General features: G+C 38.8%; 1 protein-coding gene across 1 annotated transcript in view; it reads left to right on the top strand.

Annotated features, from left to right (window-relative positions):
* MACROD2 (mono-ADP ribosylhydrolase 2) overlaps positions 1-24,347 on the top strand; it is a 1,842,294-nt gene that overhangs the window by 1,639,503 nt on the left and 178,444 nt on the right. The window contains exon 10 of the mRNA XM_084887643.1: positions 20,807-20,848. Coding sequence (XP_084743769.1) covers positions 20,807-20,848 — 42 coding nt within the window. The remainder of the gene's footprint in view (positions 1-20,806; positions 20,849-24,347) is intronic.

The following is a 24,347-nucleotide window of genomic DNA, read 5'->3' as shown; positions in this document are numbered from 1 at the left end:
AAACATACAACACATGCATAAGTATAACCTAATATTAGTGTTAGGAATAACAGCTAACATTTATAATTATTTTACATTAGCCAGATACATGGGCCAAATCAGTTAAGCTTCATGATAACTCTTAAGACAGCAGTCACTATATTAACCCTCCCTTTTAGTTACAGAAAATTATGGATACTTGAGAATAATGAGGTATACAGCTAGGAGCAACGGAGTTATATTTCAAAATTGACAATGACATCTGTCACTGCACAAGTGATAATAGGTTAATTTCCTCAGAACATCTTCAGAGATGAATGGATTCAACTTTGCAATTGCATTTGGAACATTGAGAAAGTCTTATTTCTAATTTCATCTAGTGCCCATCATTTTTCAAAGCTGCCATGCTTCTCTTTTTTTCTAATACCTACAAGTGTCCTCATAAAATCTTTCACATGAGTCAAATTGGTGATCTCAAAATTAAATCCCACCCAAATCATCCAGTTAGCGTGATGCTGTTACCTGTACATGAGCAGGAAAATAGTCACCAGGAAATCAAGAGACCTATAGCACAGCCACGAGGGAAGACGGAAAAGCACCTGTATTAGTTTGCTAGAACTGCTGTGACAAAAGACCACAAATCAGGTGGCTTAAACTACTGAAATGTACTTCCTCAAATTCTGAAGGCCACAATTCCAGGATCTAGTCATCAGCCGGTTTAGTGTCTTCTGACATCACTCCTTGCCTTGAAGATGGCCATGTCCACTATATCTTCATGAGGTCTTCCTTCTGTGTGTATCTATGTCCTAATAACCTCTTCTTATAAGGAAACCAATCATATTCAGTTAGGGCCCACCTAGCAACCTCATTTTGACTTAATTATTTATTCAAAGACCTTATCTCTAAATACAGCCACATTATGAGGTAATGGGTGTTAGGATGTTGACATACACATTTGGGGGTAAGGGAGTACAATTCAGTCCTTAACAAAGCCAGTCATGGAAATGTAGTAGGAAATTCCAAGGAAAGAAACCAGTAACATTTTTTTTTCCAACAGTTTTTTATCTTGCTGTTGGTGAAGCACATTTGACATATGTTCTTCCAGATGTATTGCTTGGAAGTCTAGTGTGGCAACTTGGTGGAATTATCATAGACTCTGGTTGCAAATAATGTGTGCTTGCAGTGCACCATTTCATGGCTTACAGCAAGTAATGTTTGTATGATACAACTCAGAAATCTCTTTGTTCTCAACATATAAGGTTTATATTTTTATTGTGTGTAGTTTTTATTGATTTGGATATGGAAGATAATTTTTTAAAAATTGAAATCTAAATCCTAATAGGGAATTTGTGTATATTAACTTTCCTCCCAATAACAATATCAATTTTACAATTTGGAACTATATCAAAGAATCCTGATGTTGGAAATTGGAGAGATATAGTCAAACTTCCTCCTTCCCTCCCTCCCTCACTTTAGAGAAAACCTACTTTGTTTACTGCAGTGGTTCCAAGTAGGTGTGGTTTTGCCCTTCAGGGGATATTTGAGGCACTTTTTGTTTCCATGGTGGGAGAAAGGGAGGGGCTAGTGGCATCTTACCAGTGGAGACCAGAGGAGCTGCTAAACATCCCAAAAGGCACATGACAGCCTCCCACAGCAAAGAACTATCCAGCTACAGAAATCCACGGTGCAGAGGGTAAGAAGCTCTGGTTTCCTAGAACCATCTCTTTCTTACAGTTCAGACCATTAAAGCAACTTTGACTTTAGATTGGGTTTATTTTTATAGGCTGATGCCTTACCCAAACTTGTCTAGCGGGATTTGGAGATGTGCCCTTAGCTCAACCTCTGGCTTCCCAGATTCATGACCCCTCCTTGTCCAGACTTCTGGACTTGCCCTTTCTTCACTTCCGCTCAACTCCCAGATTTCTACATGTTGACTTCTGTTAACAATGTTACCTGCCCCCCAGCTGCCTGGTTTTCCTACTCAGTTGAGTGGTTTTCCCAGCCCCAGTCCACTCCTTGCATCATTCATCAATTGCTGCCCATGACTAGTGTATTATTCTCAGAAAACATGATTAAGTGCTATGTATGTTTTATACACCTAATGAATAAGTGTGGAGGTAAAGGCTAATAATACACAGAGCAAGGAAAAACAAATTTACCAATTATTTTCTCTACGTATCTCAAGCAAAGCTTTTTGCTTCATTGGCTAAAAGTTTTCAGTTTTATCATTAATCATTGGCTTAATGACCACCTGCTGATAAAAACCCATGTAAGCATACAAATATGTTTCCATTTTAGAAATATTCAGCCCCCACCAACTTCTAATCTCAACTGACTCATTCATAGTGAAAAAACTATGACTAAAAATACATCCAGCCCTAACTGGTTTGGCTCAATGGATAGAGTGTTGGCCTACAGCAGGGGTCTTCAAACTATGGCCCGCGGGCCACATGTGGCCCGCAGAGGAGTCTGATCCAGCCCGCCAGGTTTTTTGGGCAGTGAGCGCAGCCGAGGTGTTACAGTAGGAATTAGTAGTTCATATAGTCCGGCCCTCCAGCTCTCTGAGGGACCGTGATCTGGCCCCCACTTTAAAAAGTTTGAGGACCCCTGGCCTACAGACTAAAGGGTTCCGGGTTCAATTCTGGTCAAGGGCACATGCCTGGGTTTTAGGCTCAGTCCCCAGTGGGGGGTGTGTAAGAGGCATCCAATCAATGAATATCTCTCATCATTGATGTTTCTATCTCTCTCTCTTCATCCCCTCAGAAATTTCTCCTTAGTTTTTAACCCAGAAAGAAACAAAATTTGTAAATATTTTATCCAGTTAAGAAATTTATTTGGTTTAGGTAAAATATTTGTATCGATTTATTAATAGTCAAACATTTATACACACACACACACACACACATGCACACACACACTAATAAATAGCTGAGAAAACTAATAAGTTAGGAAAATGATTCTAGCATGCCTATATGCTCATCCCAAACTTGACACTTGTCTCTAAGAGGAAAATTTGTCTTAGACAAAAAAAAATCCATTCAATTTTATGAGTATAACTCATTGAAAATAATTTAAAGTGGCTGTGTTCTTGATAGATATAGCAAAATAGTGAGTTGCTTAAACCACTAAACTTTGGGGGGGTATTTCTCAAGTTCAATGAAAAATGATAAAGGTGAAGGGAGATTCAATGCCTTAAAAATGAGCTGTGGAAATGGTACACACCATATGAAAATGTATGTATAATAGTTCTTAAATAGTAGTAGATGAAATCATTGTGTATAGGAATTGTAAAAAAGTTCATAAATTATAACTTCACTGGAGATTTTTTTGGCCTTAAGTACATATTTATTTATTTATTTACTTAATACCAACATAAAAACATTTGAATGAAAAGTCAAAGATTGTCAGGTTTGAGAATTATACATTGAAACCTGTTAAATATTTAAACAAATCTCAATGGCTTACAAAATTGCATATATTTTATTCAAATACTGATAGACATGTTATTAACTTATTTTATTTGAATATGTAGACATACTTAGGTTTTATGCTTTTTTATTTTTTAGACACAAATTATCATTAAGAAAATTCTTAATTTTTATTTTGATTTGGCTTGTCACATCTCTTAACATGCCTATTATTTTCTAAATAAAAAAATTCAAAATCATCTCAGAGTTTCAGTTATTTGACCTGCTCATATTATTTCAAACCTGTAGTAAATATTGAAATGAATAAGTCATTTATTTATTTTTCTGACCATGCATGTGTGTTGTTTATTTCTGTTTGTCTAAATTATACACATTCTTGCAAGGCAGCTCCAGACAAATTTTTATATTATGACTAATAGCCCTGCACACAAATCTGTGCACCAGTAACTCTCTGTGGGGCCAGAAACTCCATGCCCCCGGCCCAGAGGCTCTCCAGAGCCCAGAGGCCCATCTGTGGCTGGGTGCAGAATGCTTGCCTCATCACCATGGTGACAAAGCAAGCATTCTACCAGGCAGTTCAAGCTGCTTGCTCCCAGTGGCTGAACCCTACACTTACCCCCTACAGGACTGGAGGATGCTAGTGGGGCTGAGAGGACTGGGTGCTGCCATCTGTGGCTATGGATGCCACCATCTTTGTGAATGAGTGATGGTTAATTTGCATATTTCCCTTTTATTAGATAGGATTTCTTTTTTGATCTCTTTGTCTTGTCTCACCAATGAAAAGGCAAGTTTGTGGAGAACAAAGATCACTTCCAATATTTCATTGCATTTTCGTAATCTGAAAGATTTATAAATATGTAGTAAGGTATTTATTATAGTAAATACCAAACTACCATGAGGTTAAGTTGAAATTCTATTTAATCAGTCTCATGTAAAAAGTTATTTTCCCTGAAACTATAAGCATTGTTATTATAGCTAGATTATAATATTATACTTCTTTTCCTATTTTTTCACTTCCCTCAAGGAAAAATATCTAAAATTTCTAATAAATATATAATCTGAAAAAAGAACATATTTTAAAAATATTTACCTGGATGCACTCTTTAAAAGTTAACAAGAGAAAATATTCACATTATACCTTCTTCAATACCCCCCTTTTTCTCATCCACATCACTCATTATCTTTCTGACATCAGTAAACAAATAATTTATTATATGCCTAGCCTACTATGTGGCCAAGGCTTAAATCACTGCTGCAGTTAAGATAGAGTTGTTATAATATGCCTGAGAGTCAAGTATTATGCAGAACAGTTGGAAGACAATATTAGCAAATAATCATGTATAGCATTAGTATGGTCACAACACTCAGGAATTCAGAGGCAAATACTTATGAGGACCAGAGTGGTAGGGATATATTTCATTAATAATGTGGCACATTCAGTAATCTTTAAAGAATCAGCGGGTACAGAGAAATGATATCAAGTGTTGTGTAAGGAACATAGCAAAGAAGGGCAGTGCAGATAGAAGAATTTTAAAAGTAATCAGGATATTTATATCCAGTTTGTGAATCCCTAAGAAACGTTGATGCTAAGAGAAAGTCCTTGAGCTGAATGGTAATGTGATAGATCCTATATTTAAAGAGAATTAAAAATTAATTCTTCTATTTAAAATAATTAATTGAGTCCTGACTTACAGTCCAGCATTCCAACAATAATCCTATGGCATAGGTTCAGCATCCACTTTTATTGACATAAATGTGAACAGAGACTGAAGAAAGTGAATTACCCAAAGTCACACATGGGTATTTCTAACCTCAAAGCCTTTCCACTATATAATGCTTCTTCTCATAGCAATCCTAAAAACATGGACAATTGTTTAAAGCTACACTTTAAAAGCTATAGCCAGTGACCAGAATGGCCAGCCAACCGGCCTAGGGAAATGGGGCCAGCTGGCCAACCTCCCGTGGCCCATCTCCCCAGCTGGCTCCACCCCCTGATCACAACCCTGACTCCAATAGAAGGCAGGGCCAGCTGATCAACCTCCTGCAGCTCCTCCCCCTGCCCGTCACCCCCTGAGATGAGCCCCGCTACCCCAATCAGGGGCAGGGCCAACCAGCCAATTGCCTGTGGCCCCTTCCCCAAGTCTGCCCTGCCTCTGAGGGGCCCCCACCACCCCAATCGGCCTTCGACCCTTCCCCTCAGTCAGCTCCGCTCCTGATTGCCCCCTCTCCCCAACCAATAGGGGGCGGGAGCAGCCAGCCCACAGCCCACAGCCCTTCCCCACAGCCATCCCTGTCCCCACCCCAGTTGGGGTCCAGCCAGCTGGTCAATCACCTGTTGCCCCACCCCCCAGCTGATCTGGCCCTGATCAGGCCCCATCAAAGCAGGCTGACTGGCCAACCTCTTGCCATCTCCTCCTTCTGACAGGCCTGGCCCCACTCTGCCCTGATTGGGGCCGAGCCAGCTGAACCCCACCTGTGCACAAATTTGTGCACTGGGCCTCTAGTGTGTGTGTATGTATATATATATATATATATATATATATATATATATATATATATATATATATATATATATATAATCTATTCACAGTAATAGTGCTGGAGCTTTTCTAAAGCTCATGTGCCTACAGTGATATGGCATATCCACATGTTCAGTTTTTGTTTTTTTTTTCATCTTCCAAAATGCTACATGGAATTAAGTTTTCCCAAAACAATAATGATATGAAGATAAAACTTGAAGGCAATATAGGTGAAAATGGTGGCTAAGGTCTGAAATAGGTAACAAATAACAGGTGAAGACCTCAATACATAGTCAAAATCTCTATGTGTGGGAGGAATCCACTGGATTTATAATCACAAGAAATAATTTATATTGCATTACAACCACCTTAGAACTGTGTGACTTTGTGCATGTTACTTAACTTTATTGTGCTTCAGTTTTGTCATGTGCAAACATAGGAATGGGTCAATTTCAAATAATATAAATAACAATGTAAATGAATATTCACAGAGGTATATAAACCAAGCATTATAAATTTTAAAACGTTTATTTTTATTACAATTTTAAAAGGAGGTATTTCAATTTTGGGACCATCCTTTTAAAAAATATATATGATTTTTTATTACCAATATAGTACAGATCTATAGCAAAACACCAGATAATCAAAAAGAAGAAAATATAAACCATTCCTGTCCTATGGTCCAGAAATGAATTAGATTTTGTTGTTTATCCTTCAGGTGTTTTAAAATGGAAAATGCAAATAACCAGAAATGCAATCATATAACTTTTATATAATCATATAACTTGTGTCACCACCAATTCTTAACATATTTCCTATCATTTTAAAGTCTTCCAAAACATAATTTTAACAGACCTAATGTTCACCCAAAACCATACTGTTGAATTGTAGAATTATTATTGAAAACTATTCTCTATTTGTTTATAAATAACACATAGGTAAATAAATAGGTAAATACTGGCACACATTCATATTTTTTTTAGAATACTCTTCTAAAAGTGGAATTGCTTTTTTCAAATGCATGCAAAACCAAGATGCTTTTGATAGCACTTATCAGATTGGTTATTGAGTTTGCAGCCCCGTGGGTGAATGGCATGTGCTGAATAACATCAGGGGCCAACATTCACACAGTCAAAAATATGGACACCAACATCCTTATTAAGTGACCTGAATATCAGATTGTTATGACAGAATTGCATAGACTTGGTGTCTTGTAAACAACAGAAATGCATTTCTCACAGCTCTGGAGGCGGAAGTGTGAGATCAGGCTGCCAGCATGATTGGGTTCTAGTGAGGATCCACTTCCAACTTGCAGACAGTCATTTTCATTCTCCTTGAATTCTCACCTGGTGAGAGAGAGGGCCCTCTCTGGTACCTGTTATAAGGGCACTAATCCCTTTCATGACAGTTTCACTCAATGAACTAATCCCCTCCCAAAGGCTCCACCTCTTAATACCAACACATTAGAGATTAGGATTTCAACATATAAATTTGAGGGGATACAAACATTCAGTTTGTTGCAAAAGATTTACAGTCCCATGAGCAGCAAAGGAGAGTTTACTTTTCCCCACTTCTCATAATGGGGCATATTACATGTTATCACTTTTATACATGAAATAAGGTAATTAATGAGTAACAAAGTATATTTTATTAATAGTATAGATTACCTTTTTTTCAGTTATTCATTTATTGCATCTCCATATGTCTCATGAGAAATTGCTAATATATATTTTGTGTATTTTTTATTATTCCATCATTTTCTTATTAAATTGTAAGAGCTCTTTGTATATAAAATTAGTATTTTTCTCAAATATACTTTGCAAATAGATTCCTCACCTGTCATTTGTCTTTTTGACATTATTCTTCCATAACAAAACAATGAGGAAAGGTAGAAATAAAGACAAAAATAGATAAAAGAAAATGTGAAAAAAAGAAAGGACAGGAAGGAAGGAAGGAAGGAAGGAAGGAAGGAAGGAAGGAAGGAAGGAAGGAAGATTGAAAAAAAAGAGAAAAATAAAAAACCCTTCTTATAAGAGAATAAAGTTGAAAACAACAACAACAAAAAAACTCAGAAAAGATCTTCATTTGAATCCTCTGCACTTGATTCCATAACAAATCGCTTTCTATTTCTAAATGGAATTGTTCTGTGTTTTACAACTCAGATACTTTTTATGCAAAGCAATCTGCTTCCTGATTACCAGGTGTGGTTAAGAGGAAAAGTGCCTCCCCCTAATCCCCCCCCCCGCGCCCACCCACCCCCCTACCCCCCCCCGCCCCCCCCCCCCCCCCCCCGCAAAGATGCCTCAGTTTGTGAATATGTTAGTTATCTTGAAAAGGGAAAATAAGATTGCAGATGGAATTAAGTTGCTGATTAGCTGACTTTAAGATAGGAATGTTATCCTGAATTATCTGAGTGAGCAAAATGTAATTACAAGAGTCTTTAAAAATTGGAAGAGGGAGGCAGAAGAGGATCAGAGGAAACATGACTGTGGAAGAATGTTCAGAGATGCAACAATGCTGGCTTTGAAGAGGGAAAATGGGGGCCACAAGCTAAGGAATGTGGGTGGTCCCTATTAGCTAGAAAGACAAGAAAACAGTTTCTCTCCTAGATCCTCCAGAAAGGTAAGCAGCATTGCCGACATCTTAATTTCAGTCCCATTAGACCCATGTAGGACATCTGGCCTATAAGATAAAAAATGTGTGTTGTTTTAAGCTACTTAAAATGTAGAAATCTGTTACAGCAGCACCAATAAACAAATACACAAATTGTTCTTTAGTAAGTATAAGAAATGCAGCCAAAACCAGTTTGGCTCAGTGGATAGAGCGTCAGCCTGCAGACTGAAAGGTCCCAGGTTCGATTCCGGTCAAGGGCATGTATCTTGGTTGCAGGCACATCCCCATTTGGGGGTGTGCAAGAAGCAGCTGATCGATGTTTCTAACTCTCTATCCCTCTCTCTTCCTCTCTGTAAAAAATCAATTAAATATAGATAATTTAAAAAATGCAAGATAAACTGCTTACTCAGTCTGAATTGAACATATGTTTTCCAAGGACACATTCACTGTACAGACAAAAAACTACAAAGAAAATGCTTTCAGAGTTTTCTTTAATTGTGAATATTTACAGGGATTTGGCATATTTGTGCACATTTGTACACTTTAATGTGTGGATTACATTGATGTTTAGAATTACATAAGATGTGCTCTCTGTAATGTCACATGAATCAGTTGATTGCCTTCTTAAATGCGAACCATTTCCACATGATGGGCCTCAAAGCTCCGTACACATTTGCCTTCAATGTAAACCTGGTGAAGTGTTGCGGTATCCAAGCAACCTGAATACAGGAATCAGCCGCAGGTATAGACAGAAAGTAATCTGTCCCTTCAAAATCGTGAAATGTGCAATGTGTGTAGCAAATGCTGATAAACAGCAGAACAAATAAAGACCTAGAGACAGAAGCACTCATTGACTAGGCAGTTTGATCTAGTTAGGAAATTCTGAAAAATAAATAAATAAATAAATAAATAAATAAATAAATAAATAAATACAGACAGACAAGAAAAAAAATGCTGCTTGGAGAAGGGAGAATGCCCTGAGAATCTAAAGAGAGACGCCTGCTTGGTCCTTCTAAAAGACCCTTCAAACATTCCCGTTTCAGTTCTGTAGTTGAAACCATTCAAGCAAGTGCAGGGGGGAAGAATTAATTTTGAGGAATACTATATGAATTAAATAATTCCTAATAAGTCATAGAAGTATGAATAAAGATAAAAATAAATAACAAAGAAAATGAAAATTCTTCCACTTACATTGCACCATATGTGTAGACATAGCTTCCACTCTTAGCCACATGTCTTTGAAGAGTTATCTCCCTCACTTGCTATTCACTGCATAATCAAAAGCAATCCTGTCATTATCGCCATCTTGCTACCACTCTGTCCTCATTGAGGTTATAGGAACCTCTTTTATGGGTGGAGCAGAGTTATTGAAACCAATACATATTTGATCACATGACTTGATATGACTCTTTGCAGCTTTTAACTTACCTAAGTGGACAGCCTTTATCCTTTGGACCATGCTCTTTCACTTCTCTCCCTGCAATTCCTCTCTGGTATACTTACCTGCACACAGGTCATCTCCAGCTAGGGCTCCCTCAGGTATCTCCAATTCAACACATCTGAAACTAAATTCAAAATTTCCCCTCCCCAACCTCCTCCTCCTGAATCCCATATCTTGATAACTGCTATCATCGTGCGCCTCGTTGGCTAAGCCTGAAGCGGCAGAACCATGTAGTGTTCTATACTTGTTATTGGTTGATTGATTTATAAATCCATGAGATTCGAATATTCTTCTTGGCCAAGGACCAGTTGAGGCAGGGGTGGGGGTTGATACATGGCTTTGGATTCTTGAAAAATTTCCTCTAGCCCTGTCAATTACTTTGCATAAAGTGAATTTAGCAAATGTTAGATTTAGTGAGGCCAGGTTTTCAACCTAATGGCAGGATATGTGCTCTGTGAGGAATTCCCTTTATCAGTCATTCTTTGCTTGGCATTTCTGCTTTGTCAAGTTTGAGAAGAAGCCATGAAAATACCAACAATTTCCCTACTTCAGAGAAATCCTAAAAAGCTTGGAGCACTTTATTTTTCATGAATATTTCTTTTCTCTGCAAATGCAAATTGCTCCTAGAAACCCTTGGTAATGAATTATTTAAACAAAAAAACAAACAGACTATAGAAGAAGCCTGTGGTATGAAATTACAGGAAGACCTACTCTTGCACAAATTTTGTGCATCAGGCCTCTAGTACACTATTTTACGAAGAGAAAAACTTCTTAATCCCAGGAATTGTGTGATGTGAGCATACCTGTACCAGCATTAATGTTGGTTATAAATCACAAATTAGCTCAGCTCAGCTTGGATATCAAACAGTGGCACGTCTACTGTTTCTATTATAGAAGATTCTCCCCCAGCACACAAATATCAGCATATTTATTTATGTATTTACTGGAGGCCTGGTGCACAAAATTCGTGAACAGGTGTGGGGGGTCCCTCAGCCAGGCCTGCAACCTCTCCAATCCAGACCTTTCAGGGGATGTCCAACTGCCAGTTTAGGCATGATCCCAGCAATCAGACATCCCTCTCACAAACCAGAACCACTGGCTCCTAACTGCTCACCTGCCTGCCTGCTTGATCACTCCTAATTGCTCTCCCCTGCTGTCCTGATCGCCCCTAACTTCTCCCCTGTCAGCCTGATCACCCCTAACCCCCTCTGCCTTAGCCCCCACCACAGTGGCTTTGTCAGGAAGATGTCTGGTCAACCTGGTCTAATTAACATATTACTCTTTTATTAGTATAGATTTTAGAAAATTTGATACTGACCTTTTAAATATTTTTTTTTTTTGGGGGGGGGGTGGAGTGCAGTAAAGAAAGAAACTTTCTTCAGTGCAAAATACAATAGTTAAATAATTGTAATACAATACGGCTGTTTTTAAACCAGCAATTCTGAAACTTTCACTAGGTAAAGGAGTAAGGCAAAACTAAGCCATGGCAAAATTCATGGTATGTGGTCTTTTACAAAGAAATATAAGACTAATTCTTGCCAAAACCGGTTTGGCTCAGTGGTAGAGCATCGGTCTGCGGACTGAAAGGTCCCAGGTTTCATTCCGGTCAGGGGCATGTACGTTGGTTGCGGGCACATTCCCGGTAAGGGGTGTGCAAGAGGCAGCTGTTCGGTATTTCTCTCTCATCAACGTTTCTAGCTCTCTATCTCTCTATTTTAAAAAAAGACTAATTCTTATTGGAAAATGAGATACTGCTTTACAGATGGGTACCTTTAAGTTTAAGATAACAAACTTTCATATTAACTCATAAAAGAAGGTGAAGTAGCTGTTAAATACTTCAAAGTGCATTAGATACTTCCTTATGAAGGGTTTCTGCAGTGTATGAAGCTAGCTGTTACTGAAAAAATGTTTATTCATAGGAATTAGTTGGCTTTCACATTTATTTTTAAAATAAAAATTATAACCATTTTAGTAATACCTAAGATGATTAGCTACACAAATCGCAATATGTACCAGATACTGTATGTTAATATTATTTTTATTGTTGAGTCTATTACAGATACCCCTCATCTCCACACCACCACTTCACCCAGCCTCTGCCACCCCTACCTCTGGCCATCACCACACACTGTTGTCTGCAGGCTATACATATAGTTCTTTGGCCAATCTCTTCACCTTCCTTCACACATTTTTTATCAAAATAAGAACTTCATTTATATTTTCACATTTTGTGCTGAACTCAAGAGTGTAATCTAAAAGAGTGGTGCTGTGAATAAAAAAGAGCTTCTATTAATGAAATTAACATCAGAGAGGTGTTAATGATGTTAAGATGAAATAGAGCTTTTAGCTTTGGGGTGGTCCCTGCCTAGGAAGAGAAGTCATTTCCTGGAATTGAATTTTGAACAAACAGAACAATATTATCTGATAGACTACTCTGTATTTTGAAATTATATCTGCATCACTTTGTCAAATAACCTTTTGTTTCATTGTTGTGCTCTAAAAAATAAGCATGATGCTTGAAGAACTGTTAAAAAGGGCAGTGGCTCTGTGCCCATTCTCCATCAGTCTCTTAACTGCTCCAATTTTTGAATAGCATGATTTTTCTATATATAATGGCTCACATCTCCTATTATATATTTTCTCTTTGGTTCCTTGTTTAGTTAGAAAAAAAAATCTTGCTAGAAATGTGTTGCATAAATATGACAAGTAAACACATTATATAAAATAATGTTGGACTAAAGTGAATTTCATTAATAAGTAATAGCACAGTAGATGCTTTGCAGACCAAAAATACTCTATGATTATTTTTAATGCAAATAATGTCATATGTTTTTTAGATTTTTAGTAAATTTGTGCCATAAAAAATGTTATCTCTCAAAAGATAGCATGTCATTCTTCTGTTCAGAGTTGTTTAATTTTCAAGATAAAGTTTAAATACTTCAACCTGGGGTATTAATCAGGATTCTACAGAGAAATAAGACCAAGAGCATATATAGAGATATATTAGATAGATGATAGATAGATAGATAGATAGATAGATAGATAGATAGATAAAGATATCCTATATAATAAAAGCCTAATATGCAAATCAATGGAACGGCAGAATGACAGGTTGCTATGATATGCACTGACCACCAGTGGGCAAACACCCAGCAGAGGAGCTGCCCCAGACCTCAAGCCCCAGGCCAGCCAAGGCAGGTTCCACTAGGGTCCCCCAATCAATCTGGTTGGCCCAAGATAGGCCCTGATTGCCATCCTAGGGACCCTTCTCATGTAGGAATTTTGTGCATCAGACCTCTAGTTTATTATAAAGAATTGGCTTATACAATTATGAAGGCTAACAAGTCTCAAAGTCTGCAGTTGGCAATTTAGAGATCCAGGAAATGCAATTAATGTAGTTTTAGTAAGCATCTAAAGACCTAAGAACCAAGAGATCAAATTATATAGTTTCTATACAAATGTCTGCAGGCTTGAGACCAAGGAGAACCAGATGTTTCAATATGAGTCAAGGGCAAGAAAAATCTGGTGTCCCAGCACAAAGGAACTCTAGCAGAAGTTTACTCAGTATATTGATTAAATGTTAATTTCAACCAGAAACATCCTCACAGACATGCTCAGAAGGATGTTTGTCAAGTGTCTTGGCCCCCCATGATGGGGCACCTCATGACCTAGTCATGTTGATCCATAAAATTAACCATCATAAACAGCATGAGAGATCCTTCATTATCTATTGTAGTAAGAACAGATCAGTTTATCCTTAGTTTTTCTTATAACTCCTCTCTCTAGTCATTCCAAACTAGTTTTATTTCCTTAAAATTATATTGACTATTCATATCCATGTTTTCTTACAGCTGCTTTTCCCTCTGCTTGAGTGGAATTACCCTTGTCTTAGGTTGGATTTCCCCAGAAGTAGATCTGAAATAATAATTCAAGAGGGAGTAATTTATTTGGGATATGATCCCAGGAAATATCATCAGAGGAATGAGGAAGGGAGATAGAAAAGCAAAGGAAGGCAGGAATGTTAAGTTTTAAGCATATTACCACTGGACAACTGGGGTTCATTTCCAAGGCTGAGAAGGAGGAGACTTTGGGACACAGTATAGAACATGCTTCTGAATTAGCCCACTGAGCCAAGCTAAACCGGTTTTGGCTCGGCTCAGTGGATAGAGCATCAGCCTGCAGACTGAAAGGTCCCAGGTTTGATTTTGGTCAAGGACATGTACCTTGGTTGTGGGCACATCCCCAGTTGGGAGTGTGCAGGAGACAACTGATAGATGTTTCTCACTTATTGATGTTTCTAACTTTCTATCCCTCTCCCTTCCTCTCTGTAAAAAAATCAATAAAATATATATTAAACAAAAAAAATAAATAAATAAAGAAGGAGGAGGAGGAAGGGGGCTGGAGTACTTATATGCAACTCTTGTCAGTCATTTATAAAAGAACTAGTGGCCTGGTGCACGGATTTGTGCACATTGAAAGAAAAATAATTAGAAGAAATATTTTAATATTGATATTTGTCTTTTTGTAATGGAAGTGTCAGAGCTGCTGCTGGTTGCCATCTGCAGGGTGATTGGCGCGGCAGTCAGACCTTCTCTGGCCCCATCAATGCCTGGAAGCTGGGCACCTGCCCTTCCCAATGCCACCACCTCTGGTCTCCATCAGTGGGGGGATTATCAGGGTGTTTGGGGCCTCATTTGTACCTGCCTTGGCCTGACACCACCCATGCACCTGTTCCACCATCCCACCATAGTCCCGCTCTCATCGAGGCCTATTGGTGCTGGCAGTGCCTCCACTTCTACCCACTGCCAGCACTTTGTTGCCATGTTGGACACTGCCATGTTGCGCACTGCCCCCTCGTTGTCAGCACATGTCATAGCAAGTGGTCTTACTCCCAGTTGAACTCCAGGTTGAGGTGACAATTTACATGTTGGGCTTTTATTATATAGGATGCCCTCTCATGTGTGAAAATTCCCTTATATTTCTTGAGTGGGCTCAAGCAAACCAGACAAAACCCTCAGGCAAAGAGACCCAGGGGCTGGTGGCTGGGTGTCAGACTGGAAATCACTGAAGCATCAAGGAACAAAGAGGAGTAGGCAGAGCATCCACATTTACTGGGAATCTATAGCAGCCCTTTTCCCCCTAGCTAATTCTCACCCTTTGGGATTCTGCTTAAGTTTCACCTCTTCTGGAAAGCCTTCACAGGCTTTCTCTCTGACTTAGCAGCCAAAAATCTGTTTCTCAGTAGACCTCTGCGTACCTGCACCAGAGACTGTTAGTTTCTCTTCTGATTATTGTTTTAATTTTCTGTATCACCCACTTCGTTGGGAGCTCTTTGAAGGAAGAAATTGTAAACCCATTTCTCCAGGGCATTGCAGTGTTCTGGCATGTGATATTGGCCCATAACTGGTTATTTAAATAGTAAAAGTAGTATAGTAATGACATCCTGATAGTGAAAGCCAGTATTTATTGAATGTTCATTCTGTGTAAACATTGCACATATATTACCAAGTCTAGAATATTATTACCTTTATTATGCCTATTTTCCATATGAGGAGCTAAGGTATATAGGTTCACAGAATTTGCCCAAGATTATACAGCTATTGATAGTTGGGTTTGGAAATAAGTCCAAATATTCTGAGTCCAGATCCTGGATATATCAATACTAGGGGTCCAGTGCACAAAATTTGTGCATGGGGATGGGGGGGGTGGGGGGTGTCCCTCAGCTCAGCCTACACCCTCTCCAATCTAGGATCCCTCCAGGGATATCCAACTGCCCATTTAGGCCCAGCGGTCAGACATCCCTCTCACAATCCAGGACTGCTGACTCCCAACTGCTCACGTGCCTGCCTTCCTGATTGCCCATAACTGCTTCTGCCTGCCAGCCTGATCACCCCCTAACCACTCCCCTGCCAGCAAGATTGATGTATAACTGCTCTCCTGCCAATTTGCCCCCAAGTTACCTCCTCTGCCAGCCTGGCCACTCCTAACTGCCCTCCACTGCAGGATTGATCACCCCCAACTTCCCTCCCCTGCTGGTTTGATCACCCACAACTGCCCTCCATTGCAGGCCTGGTTCCTCCCAACTGCCCTCCTCTGCTGGTCATCTTGTGGTGGCCATCTTGTGTCCACATGGAGGCAGGATCTTTGACCACATGGGGGCAGCCATATTGTGTGTTGGAGTGATGGTCAATCTGCATATTACTCTTTTATTAGATAGGATAGAGGCTTGGTCCATGAGTGGGGGCCAGCTGGTTTGCCCTGAAGGGTGTCCTGAATCAGGGTGGGGGTTCCCTTTTGGTGTGGGGAGGCCTGGGTGAGGGGCCTGTGGTGGTTTGCAGGCCAGCCACACCTCCCGTCAACCCAAATGGAGGCCCTGGTATCTGGGGTTTATTTTCTATAATTGAAACTTTGTAGCCAAAAGCAGAGGCAAGCCTTCAGCTTGCTCCGTGGCAGCAGGGGATTTATTTACCATCTATAACTGAAACTTTGTAGTCTTTAGTGGAGGCGTAGGCTGGCCAGGGTGTGCGGAAAGCTTGGCTTCCACCATTGCCTGGGAAACCCAAGCCTTACTCCTGCTTTCTCTGTGGCCACAGGTATCTTGGCTAGGTTAATTTGCATAATCTCTCTGATTGGCTGGTGGGCATGGCTAGTGGTCATTACTTGTGGTGTAGTGGAGTGATGGTTAATTTGCATATTACTCTTTTTTTTTTTTTTTAGATAGGACTAGAGACCTGGTGCATGAAATTCATGCATGGGGGAAAGAGGGGTGTCCTTCAACCCATTCTGCACCTCTCCAATCTGGGACCCCTGAGGGCAGTCGGACATCACTCTCACAATCCAGGACTGCCGGCCCCCAACTGCTCGTCTGCCTGCCTTTCTAATGGCCCCTAACCAATTCTGCCTGCCAGCCTTATCACCCCCTAACCACTCCCATGCCAGCCTAATTGATGTCTAAGTGCTCCCTTGCCAGCCCGTTTGCCCCCAACTTCCCTCCTCTGCCAACCTGGTCACTCCTAATTGCTCTACCCTGCAGGGTTGATTGCTTCCAATTGCCCTCCCTTGCAGGCCTGGTACCTCTCAACTGCCCTCCATTGCAGGCTTGGTCGCTCCCAACTGCCCTCCCCTGCTGGCCATCTTGTGTCCACATAGGGGCAGGATCTTTGACCACATTGGGGCAGCCATATTGTGTGTTGGAGTGTTGGTCAATCTGCATATTACTCTTTTATTAGATAGTATAGAGGCCTGGTGCATGGGTGGGGGCCAGCTGTTTTGCCCTGAAAGGTGTCCCCAATCAGGGTGGAGGTTCCCTTTTGGTGTGGGGAGGCCTGGGCGAGGGGCCTGTGGTGGTTTGCAGGCCAGCCACACTCCCCAGTGACCCAAGCAGAGGCCCTGGTATCTGGGATATATTTACTTTCTACAATTGAAAGTTTGTAGCCTAGAGCAGAGCCAAACCTCCTGCTTGCTCAGTGGCAGCAGCTGTTTCTGTTTGGATTTGTTTACCTTCTATAATTGAAACTTGATAGCTTTGAGTGGAGGCTTAGGCCAGCAAGGGCAGGCAGAAAGCTTGGCTTCTTCTATTGCCAGGGAAACGCCTCCCTCCTGCTCTCTGTGGCTGAAGCCATCTTGGTTGGATTTATTTGCATACTTGCTCTGATTGACTGGTGGGCGTGGCTTGTGGGTGTGGCTTGTGGAGCAGAATGATGGTTAATTTGCATATTACTCTTTTATTAGGTAGGATACTTAACTACTATATGAATAAATTAATGAATGACTAGAATGAATGAATGAATGAAAACACCAAATCTGATCCTTCAACACAGTGGGCTAATTCTGGGGATGATGCTATTAGTACAGTCTCTAAAGTCGAAATATTTGCTCTGATGTCTTGTTTTCTAAGAACCCTTCCAAGTAGTCCACTAGAAGCATATATCCCTTCTCTGACACCTTTCATACAGGTACTTACAACTCTCTACCATGTGTTCAAATGTATCTTCATATTCTAGTTTCCTTACTAATAATAAATTTCTGGACAACTACTTGAGTCTGAGATTCATCACGGTGTTTTTTATTTCCACAAGCACAAAGCCTTGCACATAATAGACCACCAATGAGTGTTTTCCAGGTAGACTATAGGATACATGGGTGACAAGCAAACAAATATCAGACTCTTCCATTATCTTTTCCTAGAAACTGAAGAGACTCTTTCTCACCCCACTCTGAGATTCCAGGGAGTCTGTCGTTATGGAGATTTTAGATGACTCTGAAAACAGAGTTCTGTGTAAATATATTAAGTTCAGGGAAGAATCTGTGAAGAGTTTTCTTTATAACATTTTTATAATCATTTAATTAGAAAATTATATTTCTAAGAAATAAGTATTCTTTCTCCCAAAACTGTATTCATAGAAAGAATTAAAAAGAGAAATTGTATAGAAAATCAATAATGTTTCCAACAGCTGAATGAAAGATTTACTTTTTTAAGAGCTAATGATGGTTATCATTAATTATCTTTCTAAAACCTCAAATTAAGTACACTTTCCATTTCCACTGACTAATATACCTCTAATCTTTATTATAATTAACACAAGAAGAGTGTCATATTGAATAAATTTGGCTAAAAATTACTATATTATAAACACAGCCAGAAGGAAGTTGCAAATCTTACTGCATCCTCATTGTTTTCCGACCATCACATAGATACATCTTGTCCTAATACATAGGAGCAACATAGGAAAAATAACAGAAATTTAATCCAGTGAAAATTTCTTTATTGATTCTAGTATATAAAATTAATTATATTAGATGTTACAGAATACAAAAAGACATAACACATGATCTTTACCTTTGCAGAATTTATGATATAGAGATGAACATTTAGAAGATATATATATTAACTAGTAACTGTATAATTTGATGGTAATAATAGCTAATATTTGGCACTTGATAATGTTTCGGTAGCAGCCCTAATGCTTTATGTGGCATTATCTCATTGAATTCTTACAGCTCTATAAAGGAGGCAGTATTATTTCCCACTTTCTGGCTGATGAACCTGAACCTCAGGAAGGTTTGGCAACTTCTTTAAGATCACATGCCTAGAGAATGGGTGGGTAGAGGAACCTGTATGCAGACCTAAACCCAAAGGTTCTTAACTTTCATATGTTGACAACAATAAAAATAAAATATGTCAAAGATAGTATTATTTATTCAAACTTGGTTTGAGCAAATGTTATGACAGCTCAGCCTTGGCCTTGAAGGGTGAGAGTGGTGAAATGGAGCAGACCCTTGCTTCTGCAATGAGGCAGGTAAAGGAAGCTAAAGGAATCCCTGAGAAAATAGAGAAGATCCAGGTGTTGTCAAGTATGTAGGTGACAGCATGAGTGGAACGGGAGTGGTGAAATTGAGAAAACTGGTTGGAAGCAGCCTTGAGTGTTACCCCAAAAAGCCTAGATTTTTCTCATTTGACAAAAAAAGAGGCACTGAAAGGTTGTGAACCAGGTCAGAATTGTATTTTAAGATGGATTTGGCAGCTACATGTTAAAGGAATTGGAGCCAGGAGTGGCAAGAACAGAAGACCAGCTTGGAAATCATAGTAAAAGTAGAGCAAATGGCACTAATATCTAGATTTCAATTGCAGTATGTGAGTTGAAAGGAGGAAACATGGAAATGAGCATTATTTGGCAGACTAGATGTAAGAACAACACAAAAGTTCAAAACAGAAAATATGTAATCTAGAGAACAGAGGAAGCATATGTCCTTATCCAGTTTAAGGGGGTTGCACTGGGCACTGAGAGGAGGGGTTAAATGGGAGTGGTGAAACTGGTGGGGCATGTGAGAGCACACAGTTAAAGGTGGGGATTTAGATGTGTAACAGTCAGGGATTGGACACTATGTTTACCTACAACCAAGTGGTGATGCCCATATTTCTCAGATATTTGAGGTGAGCATGGATGTCTTTACTAAATGCAGAAAAGGTAGTATTTAAAGCGTGAGTTTTATTTTTTAGGAATTATTTCAGTTGAGCATGGATAACTTTTATAACAAAAATAAATTGCATATTAGCTTGTTATAAATATATGACAATTTTTAAATAAATATTAATCCCACATGCTCTAATGTGTATACTTTCTAATTTACCTGATAATATAAGAGTATAAATTCATGAATTATCATTCTCCTTTCCTTTTTTTAAACAGAATAATGCATATTGGAAAGGGATAGTAATAAATTATTTATTACATATACATTGCTAAAATATTTAATTAAAAGCAAAATACCAAATATAGATGTAATTCCACAAATAACCAAAATTAAACTGTCATAGTTTTTAGCATTCTCAGTCAGTTATACAAACATAATTTTTGCATGTTGTAATGATTGATTAGAATAAACGTGTATGTTTCTAAGGTAGAGTTTGGGTAGTGTGGTGTTTTTTTTTTAATCTTTATTGTTGAAATTATTACATCTGTCACCTTTTCCCCTCCATTGACTCTCTCCATCCCACCCCCTGTCAAGCCTTCACCACCCTATTGTCTGTGTCCATGGGTTATGCATGTATGCATATAAGTTCTTTGGTTGATTTCATCACCCACCCTCCCCCACCTTCCCTCTGATATTTGTCAGTCTGTTCCATGCTTATATATCTCTGGATCCATTTTGTTCATTCATTCATTTTGTTCATTAGATTCCACATATGAGTGAGATCATATGATACTGATATCATTCTCTTTTCTACTATGTTTTTTTTTCTTTTTTAAAAATTAATCAATTGGAGAATTCAAGTGCTTCTGGCTTTCATATGAAATTTTCTTTATCGTTTATTTGTTTATTAGGTGATAATGAAGAAGAAGATGTTGACATGAAGGAAGATTCAGGTATTAAATTTATGAATTTATTCTTAGAGTAAGGGAAAAGATTATTCTATTGATTATGTACATTTTACTTTTTTTAAGAAAAGACAAAATAAGGTTAATGAAATGTATGTTCAAGGTCATAAGATAAATTAGTTTTGTTAACTCTTATGGCTAATAGAAGATACTATATTTAAGCATTAAATTTTAGTTTGAGATTCCTGACATTTAAGGTAAAAATGAAACATAAGGTTGTAGTTAACAGAGTTGTATAACAAGTCACCCCCAAAACTTAGTGGCTAAAACACCCACTCATTGTGCCCATATATTCTGTGGACCAATAATTCAGACAGAACATAGAAAGAGTGACTTGGTAAACCTCTTTCATAGTCCTGAGGCCTGCCTCAGCAGAAAAACTCAACATCTCTGGGCTGAAATCTTCTGAAGATTCCCTCATGCACATGCTTGGCTGGTGATTAATATTGGCTATCAGCTGAAACCTTAGTTGGGTCAGTTTTCTGAAATACCTATGCATGGCCTCTTTATATTGGTTGGGCTGCCTCATATCATGGCTGCCAGGTTTCAAAGTGGTTTATAGAGAAAGTGAGCAAGTCAGAGGGAGCTTAGCCCTTTATAGAACTCAGCGTCAGGGGTACTATAGCATCACTTCTATGGAACTTTCTTCAGAACAGTCAGTCAACTCACCTAGGCTTAGAGAAAGGGAAAATAGACTCAGTCTCTTGATGAGGAGCAGTGAGGTTCTGCAAAGCATGTAGGATCTGCAATGTTACTGTGGGCATTTTTGGAAAATACATTTTGTACATGTAATATATTGTTCTCATTTTTAGAAATTAAGATGCCTCCTAACTCCTCCAGAAAGACTAGTGTTTGATGAGAGAAATCTAGAGGCTAAAAGCATAGGCTCTGGACTGAAGTAGCCATGCAATCTATGCCTGATAATGAATGTATGAATTAACAAGCCTGAATTCAATTCTGGTTCCATTAGTTTTTTACTTTGGGCAATAGTCTTTTCTCTATAATCTCAGTTTATACGTCTAGGGGCAATAACTCACCATATAGTCTTATTTGAGGTATTAAATTATATCAAATTCAAAATGTATCTTGGAGCATAATAAACACTCAATAAATTCTTACTTTTCTCTATGCCATTCTAACAAATACTCAAGGGGTATAGGACTTAAGTCTATGGTATAAGTTCCCAATTTCAATGGCTACCCTACTCAAGGCATGAATTAAATCCAAATTTCAAAATGAAAATAGATATCTTAGAGATCCTAATTTTTGTGTAACTTCCTATCTAATTTCATATTACTGACAACCTTAGTCTGAGCAGCTCTACAGGGAACTCTTTATCTCATTTGGTAAAGTTTGGTTAAAATTGTCCTTCTCCTTGTTAAATCAAATTTACCTCCCTTCCCTGATCTCTCCCTATCTTCCTGGAGAAATAACACCAGTTCCTTTTCTTCATAATAGTTCATGGGAACATTGATCATTGCTTCTATCTATTGTTCTTTAGTCTGAACACGTCTGATTTCTAAAGTTCCATTGGTCTCATCAGGGTAATATTCAGAGGGTTCTAGAAGCAGAAGAATGGTCTAGATTTCAGGAGCAGGAGTGAACTAGATGGATGGAGGATGGTAGCAGCAGTTATCACATTTCCTGCCTGTGTCCTCTTGACACTCACTGTCACTTTCCAACTTAAACTGCTTTCTGAGGAGAGTTCTTGTGACTCTCAGCTGTGTGCTTTTCTCTGGTCATGAAGCCAACTCACAATACCAGGAGATTAATTTCTCTGGAGCAACCCTCAATCAAGGATAGACATGAGTTGATCAGTTCCCCTGCAGGACACATCAGAGGCATGTTCTTCTCCAGCACTGTTCAGTAGAAATGTAATGTAAGCCTCAAATGTGAGCCTCAGATATAATTTCAGATTTTCTAGTAGTCACATTGAAAAAAAAAAAAAAGAAAAAGAAGAGGATTTATTTGAATAATATTTTAAAAATATTTATGTAACATCATATATGTAAAACAAAACTTCAATATATAAACAATATAAAAATTATTAGTCAGATGTTTTACTTCTTTTCATCTTACGTATGTTTTTGAAATTTGTTTGCATTTTACATTCACATCTCAATTCAGACTGGCCATCTTTCAGGTACTCCTGGGCAGTATGTGGTGTTGGACAGTAACATTCTATATCGTTGCCCAGAGGTCCCCAGGAGAACTGAGCCCTGACTGTTTACTGTGGAACTTGCTCATTAGCACACCCAGTGTTGGCTGCCTTCCCTTTTCTGTTTCACTTCCCTCTCCCGTTCTCTGGTATAATCTCTCAAATTAAGTACTAGGCATTCAAATCTTTTTCTCAGTATTTATTTCTGAGACAATCTAAAGTAAAACAAGACTCTGTTTGCCTTTTGTAAAACACAAAGGCCAAGATAAAATTTAAATTAAAATGTCAATTAATATACCCATGCAGGATGTCTCATTATCATTATTTAAAAAAAAGGGGGGGGGGCAATGTATGCTGAAAAATGACTTTAAGTAATCACCTTTTCTTGGATTGCATTCCATGAATTTAATGTTAATATTTGCTATTCTCATTTAGCCTGCCCACATAAAGTATCCTTGGAAAATCCTTCAACATTCTCAGCAAGGGAGTATTGCCTTATTAGCTAGCCAGCATAAAGGCCTTAACTTGCTAAGGATCATTTGCTTAAATGCCATAAGCATACATTTCTAGGCAAAGGGAGTTGTCTTCTTAATGGGATGCAGATAACTATCCAAACCACTGAGTAATTTGGAGGAACTCATTATTAATGCTAATGCAGAGCCCAGGAGGATGGAGTCAGCACTTGCAGTTTGGAGTCCTTAATTGGATCACCACGTCTGATTTTAGTCCCACCATGTTTCCTGGGGGTTTTGTCTCCAGCAGCTAGATGCAGCTGTTCAAGTTACATTCAATGGCTGGAGGATGCAGGCAGAATGGACTTTGGAAGCTGCTCTCCATTTTCTAATATCTATGATTGCTGAAATCATGGGTGATTTCTGTGCTGGATGGTTCCATGTTGTGCCAGCTGGGCTTGCCAGACACTGGTGAACAGGCTGGCTTCAGTTTAGATCACACATTTGGGCATGTTGCTCTCCAAGATGGGTCTGAACAAGTTTCCCAAGACCATTCACTGCTGCTTCCCCTCTACCGTGTGCATCATCTCTTCTTCTCATATAAGTAGAAATGCTGGAGGGGTTTTTAAGATTGGAATTAATGAAAATGATAGGCTACATGGGTGAAGCAACCAGCCAACAAATGCTAGTAGATTATAGTGAACAATAATTTGAATACCAAAAACCAGTGAGGCGCTGGGAAACTGACTTTCTGGGTGGAAGAAACCCCAATATGAAGAGTTTGTAGATTCTGTAATGTAAATACACCTACTGTGATATTGATAAATCTACCAAGCATGATGAGGTGTATGGCTGTCAGAGTGGAGGAGAGATGCAT

Source organism: Pipistrellus hanaki (genome assembly GCF_964339955.1).
Source record: "Pipistrellus hanaki genome assembly, chromosome: 6".
Classification (NCBI taxonomy): Eukaryota; Metazoa; Chordata; class Mammalia; order Chiroptera; family Vespertilionidae; genus Pipistrellus; species Pipistrellus hanaki.
Note: the sequence above shows the minus strand (reverse complement) of the source record. Positions and strands in the feature narration are given on the sequence as shown.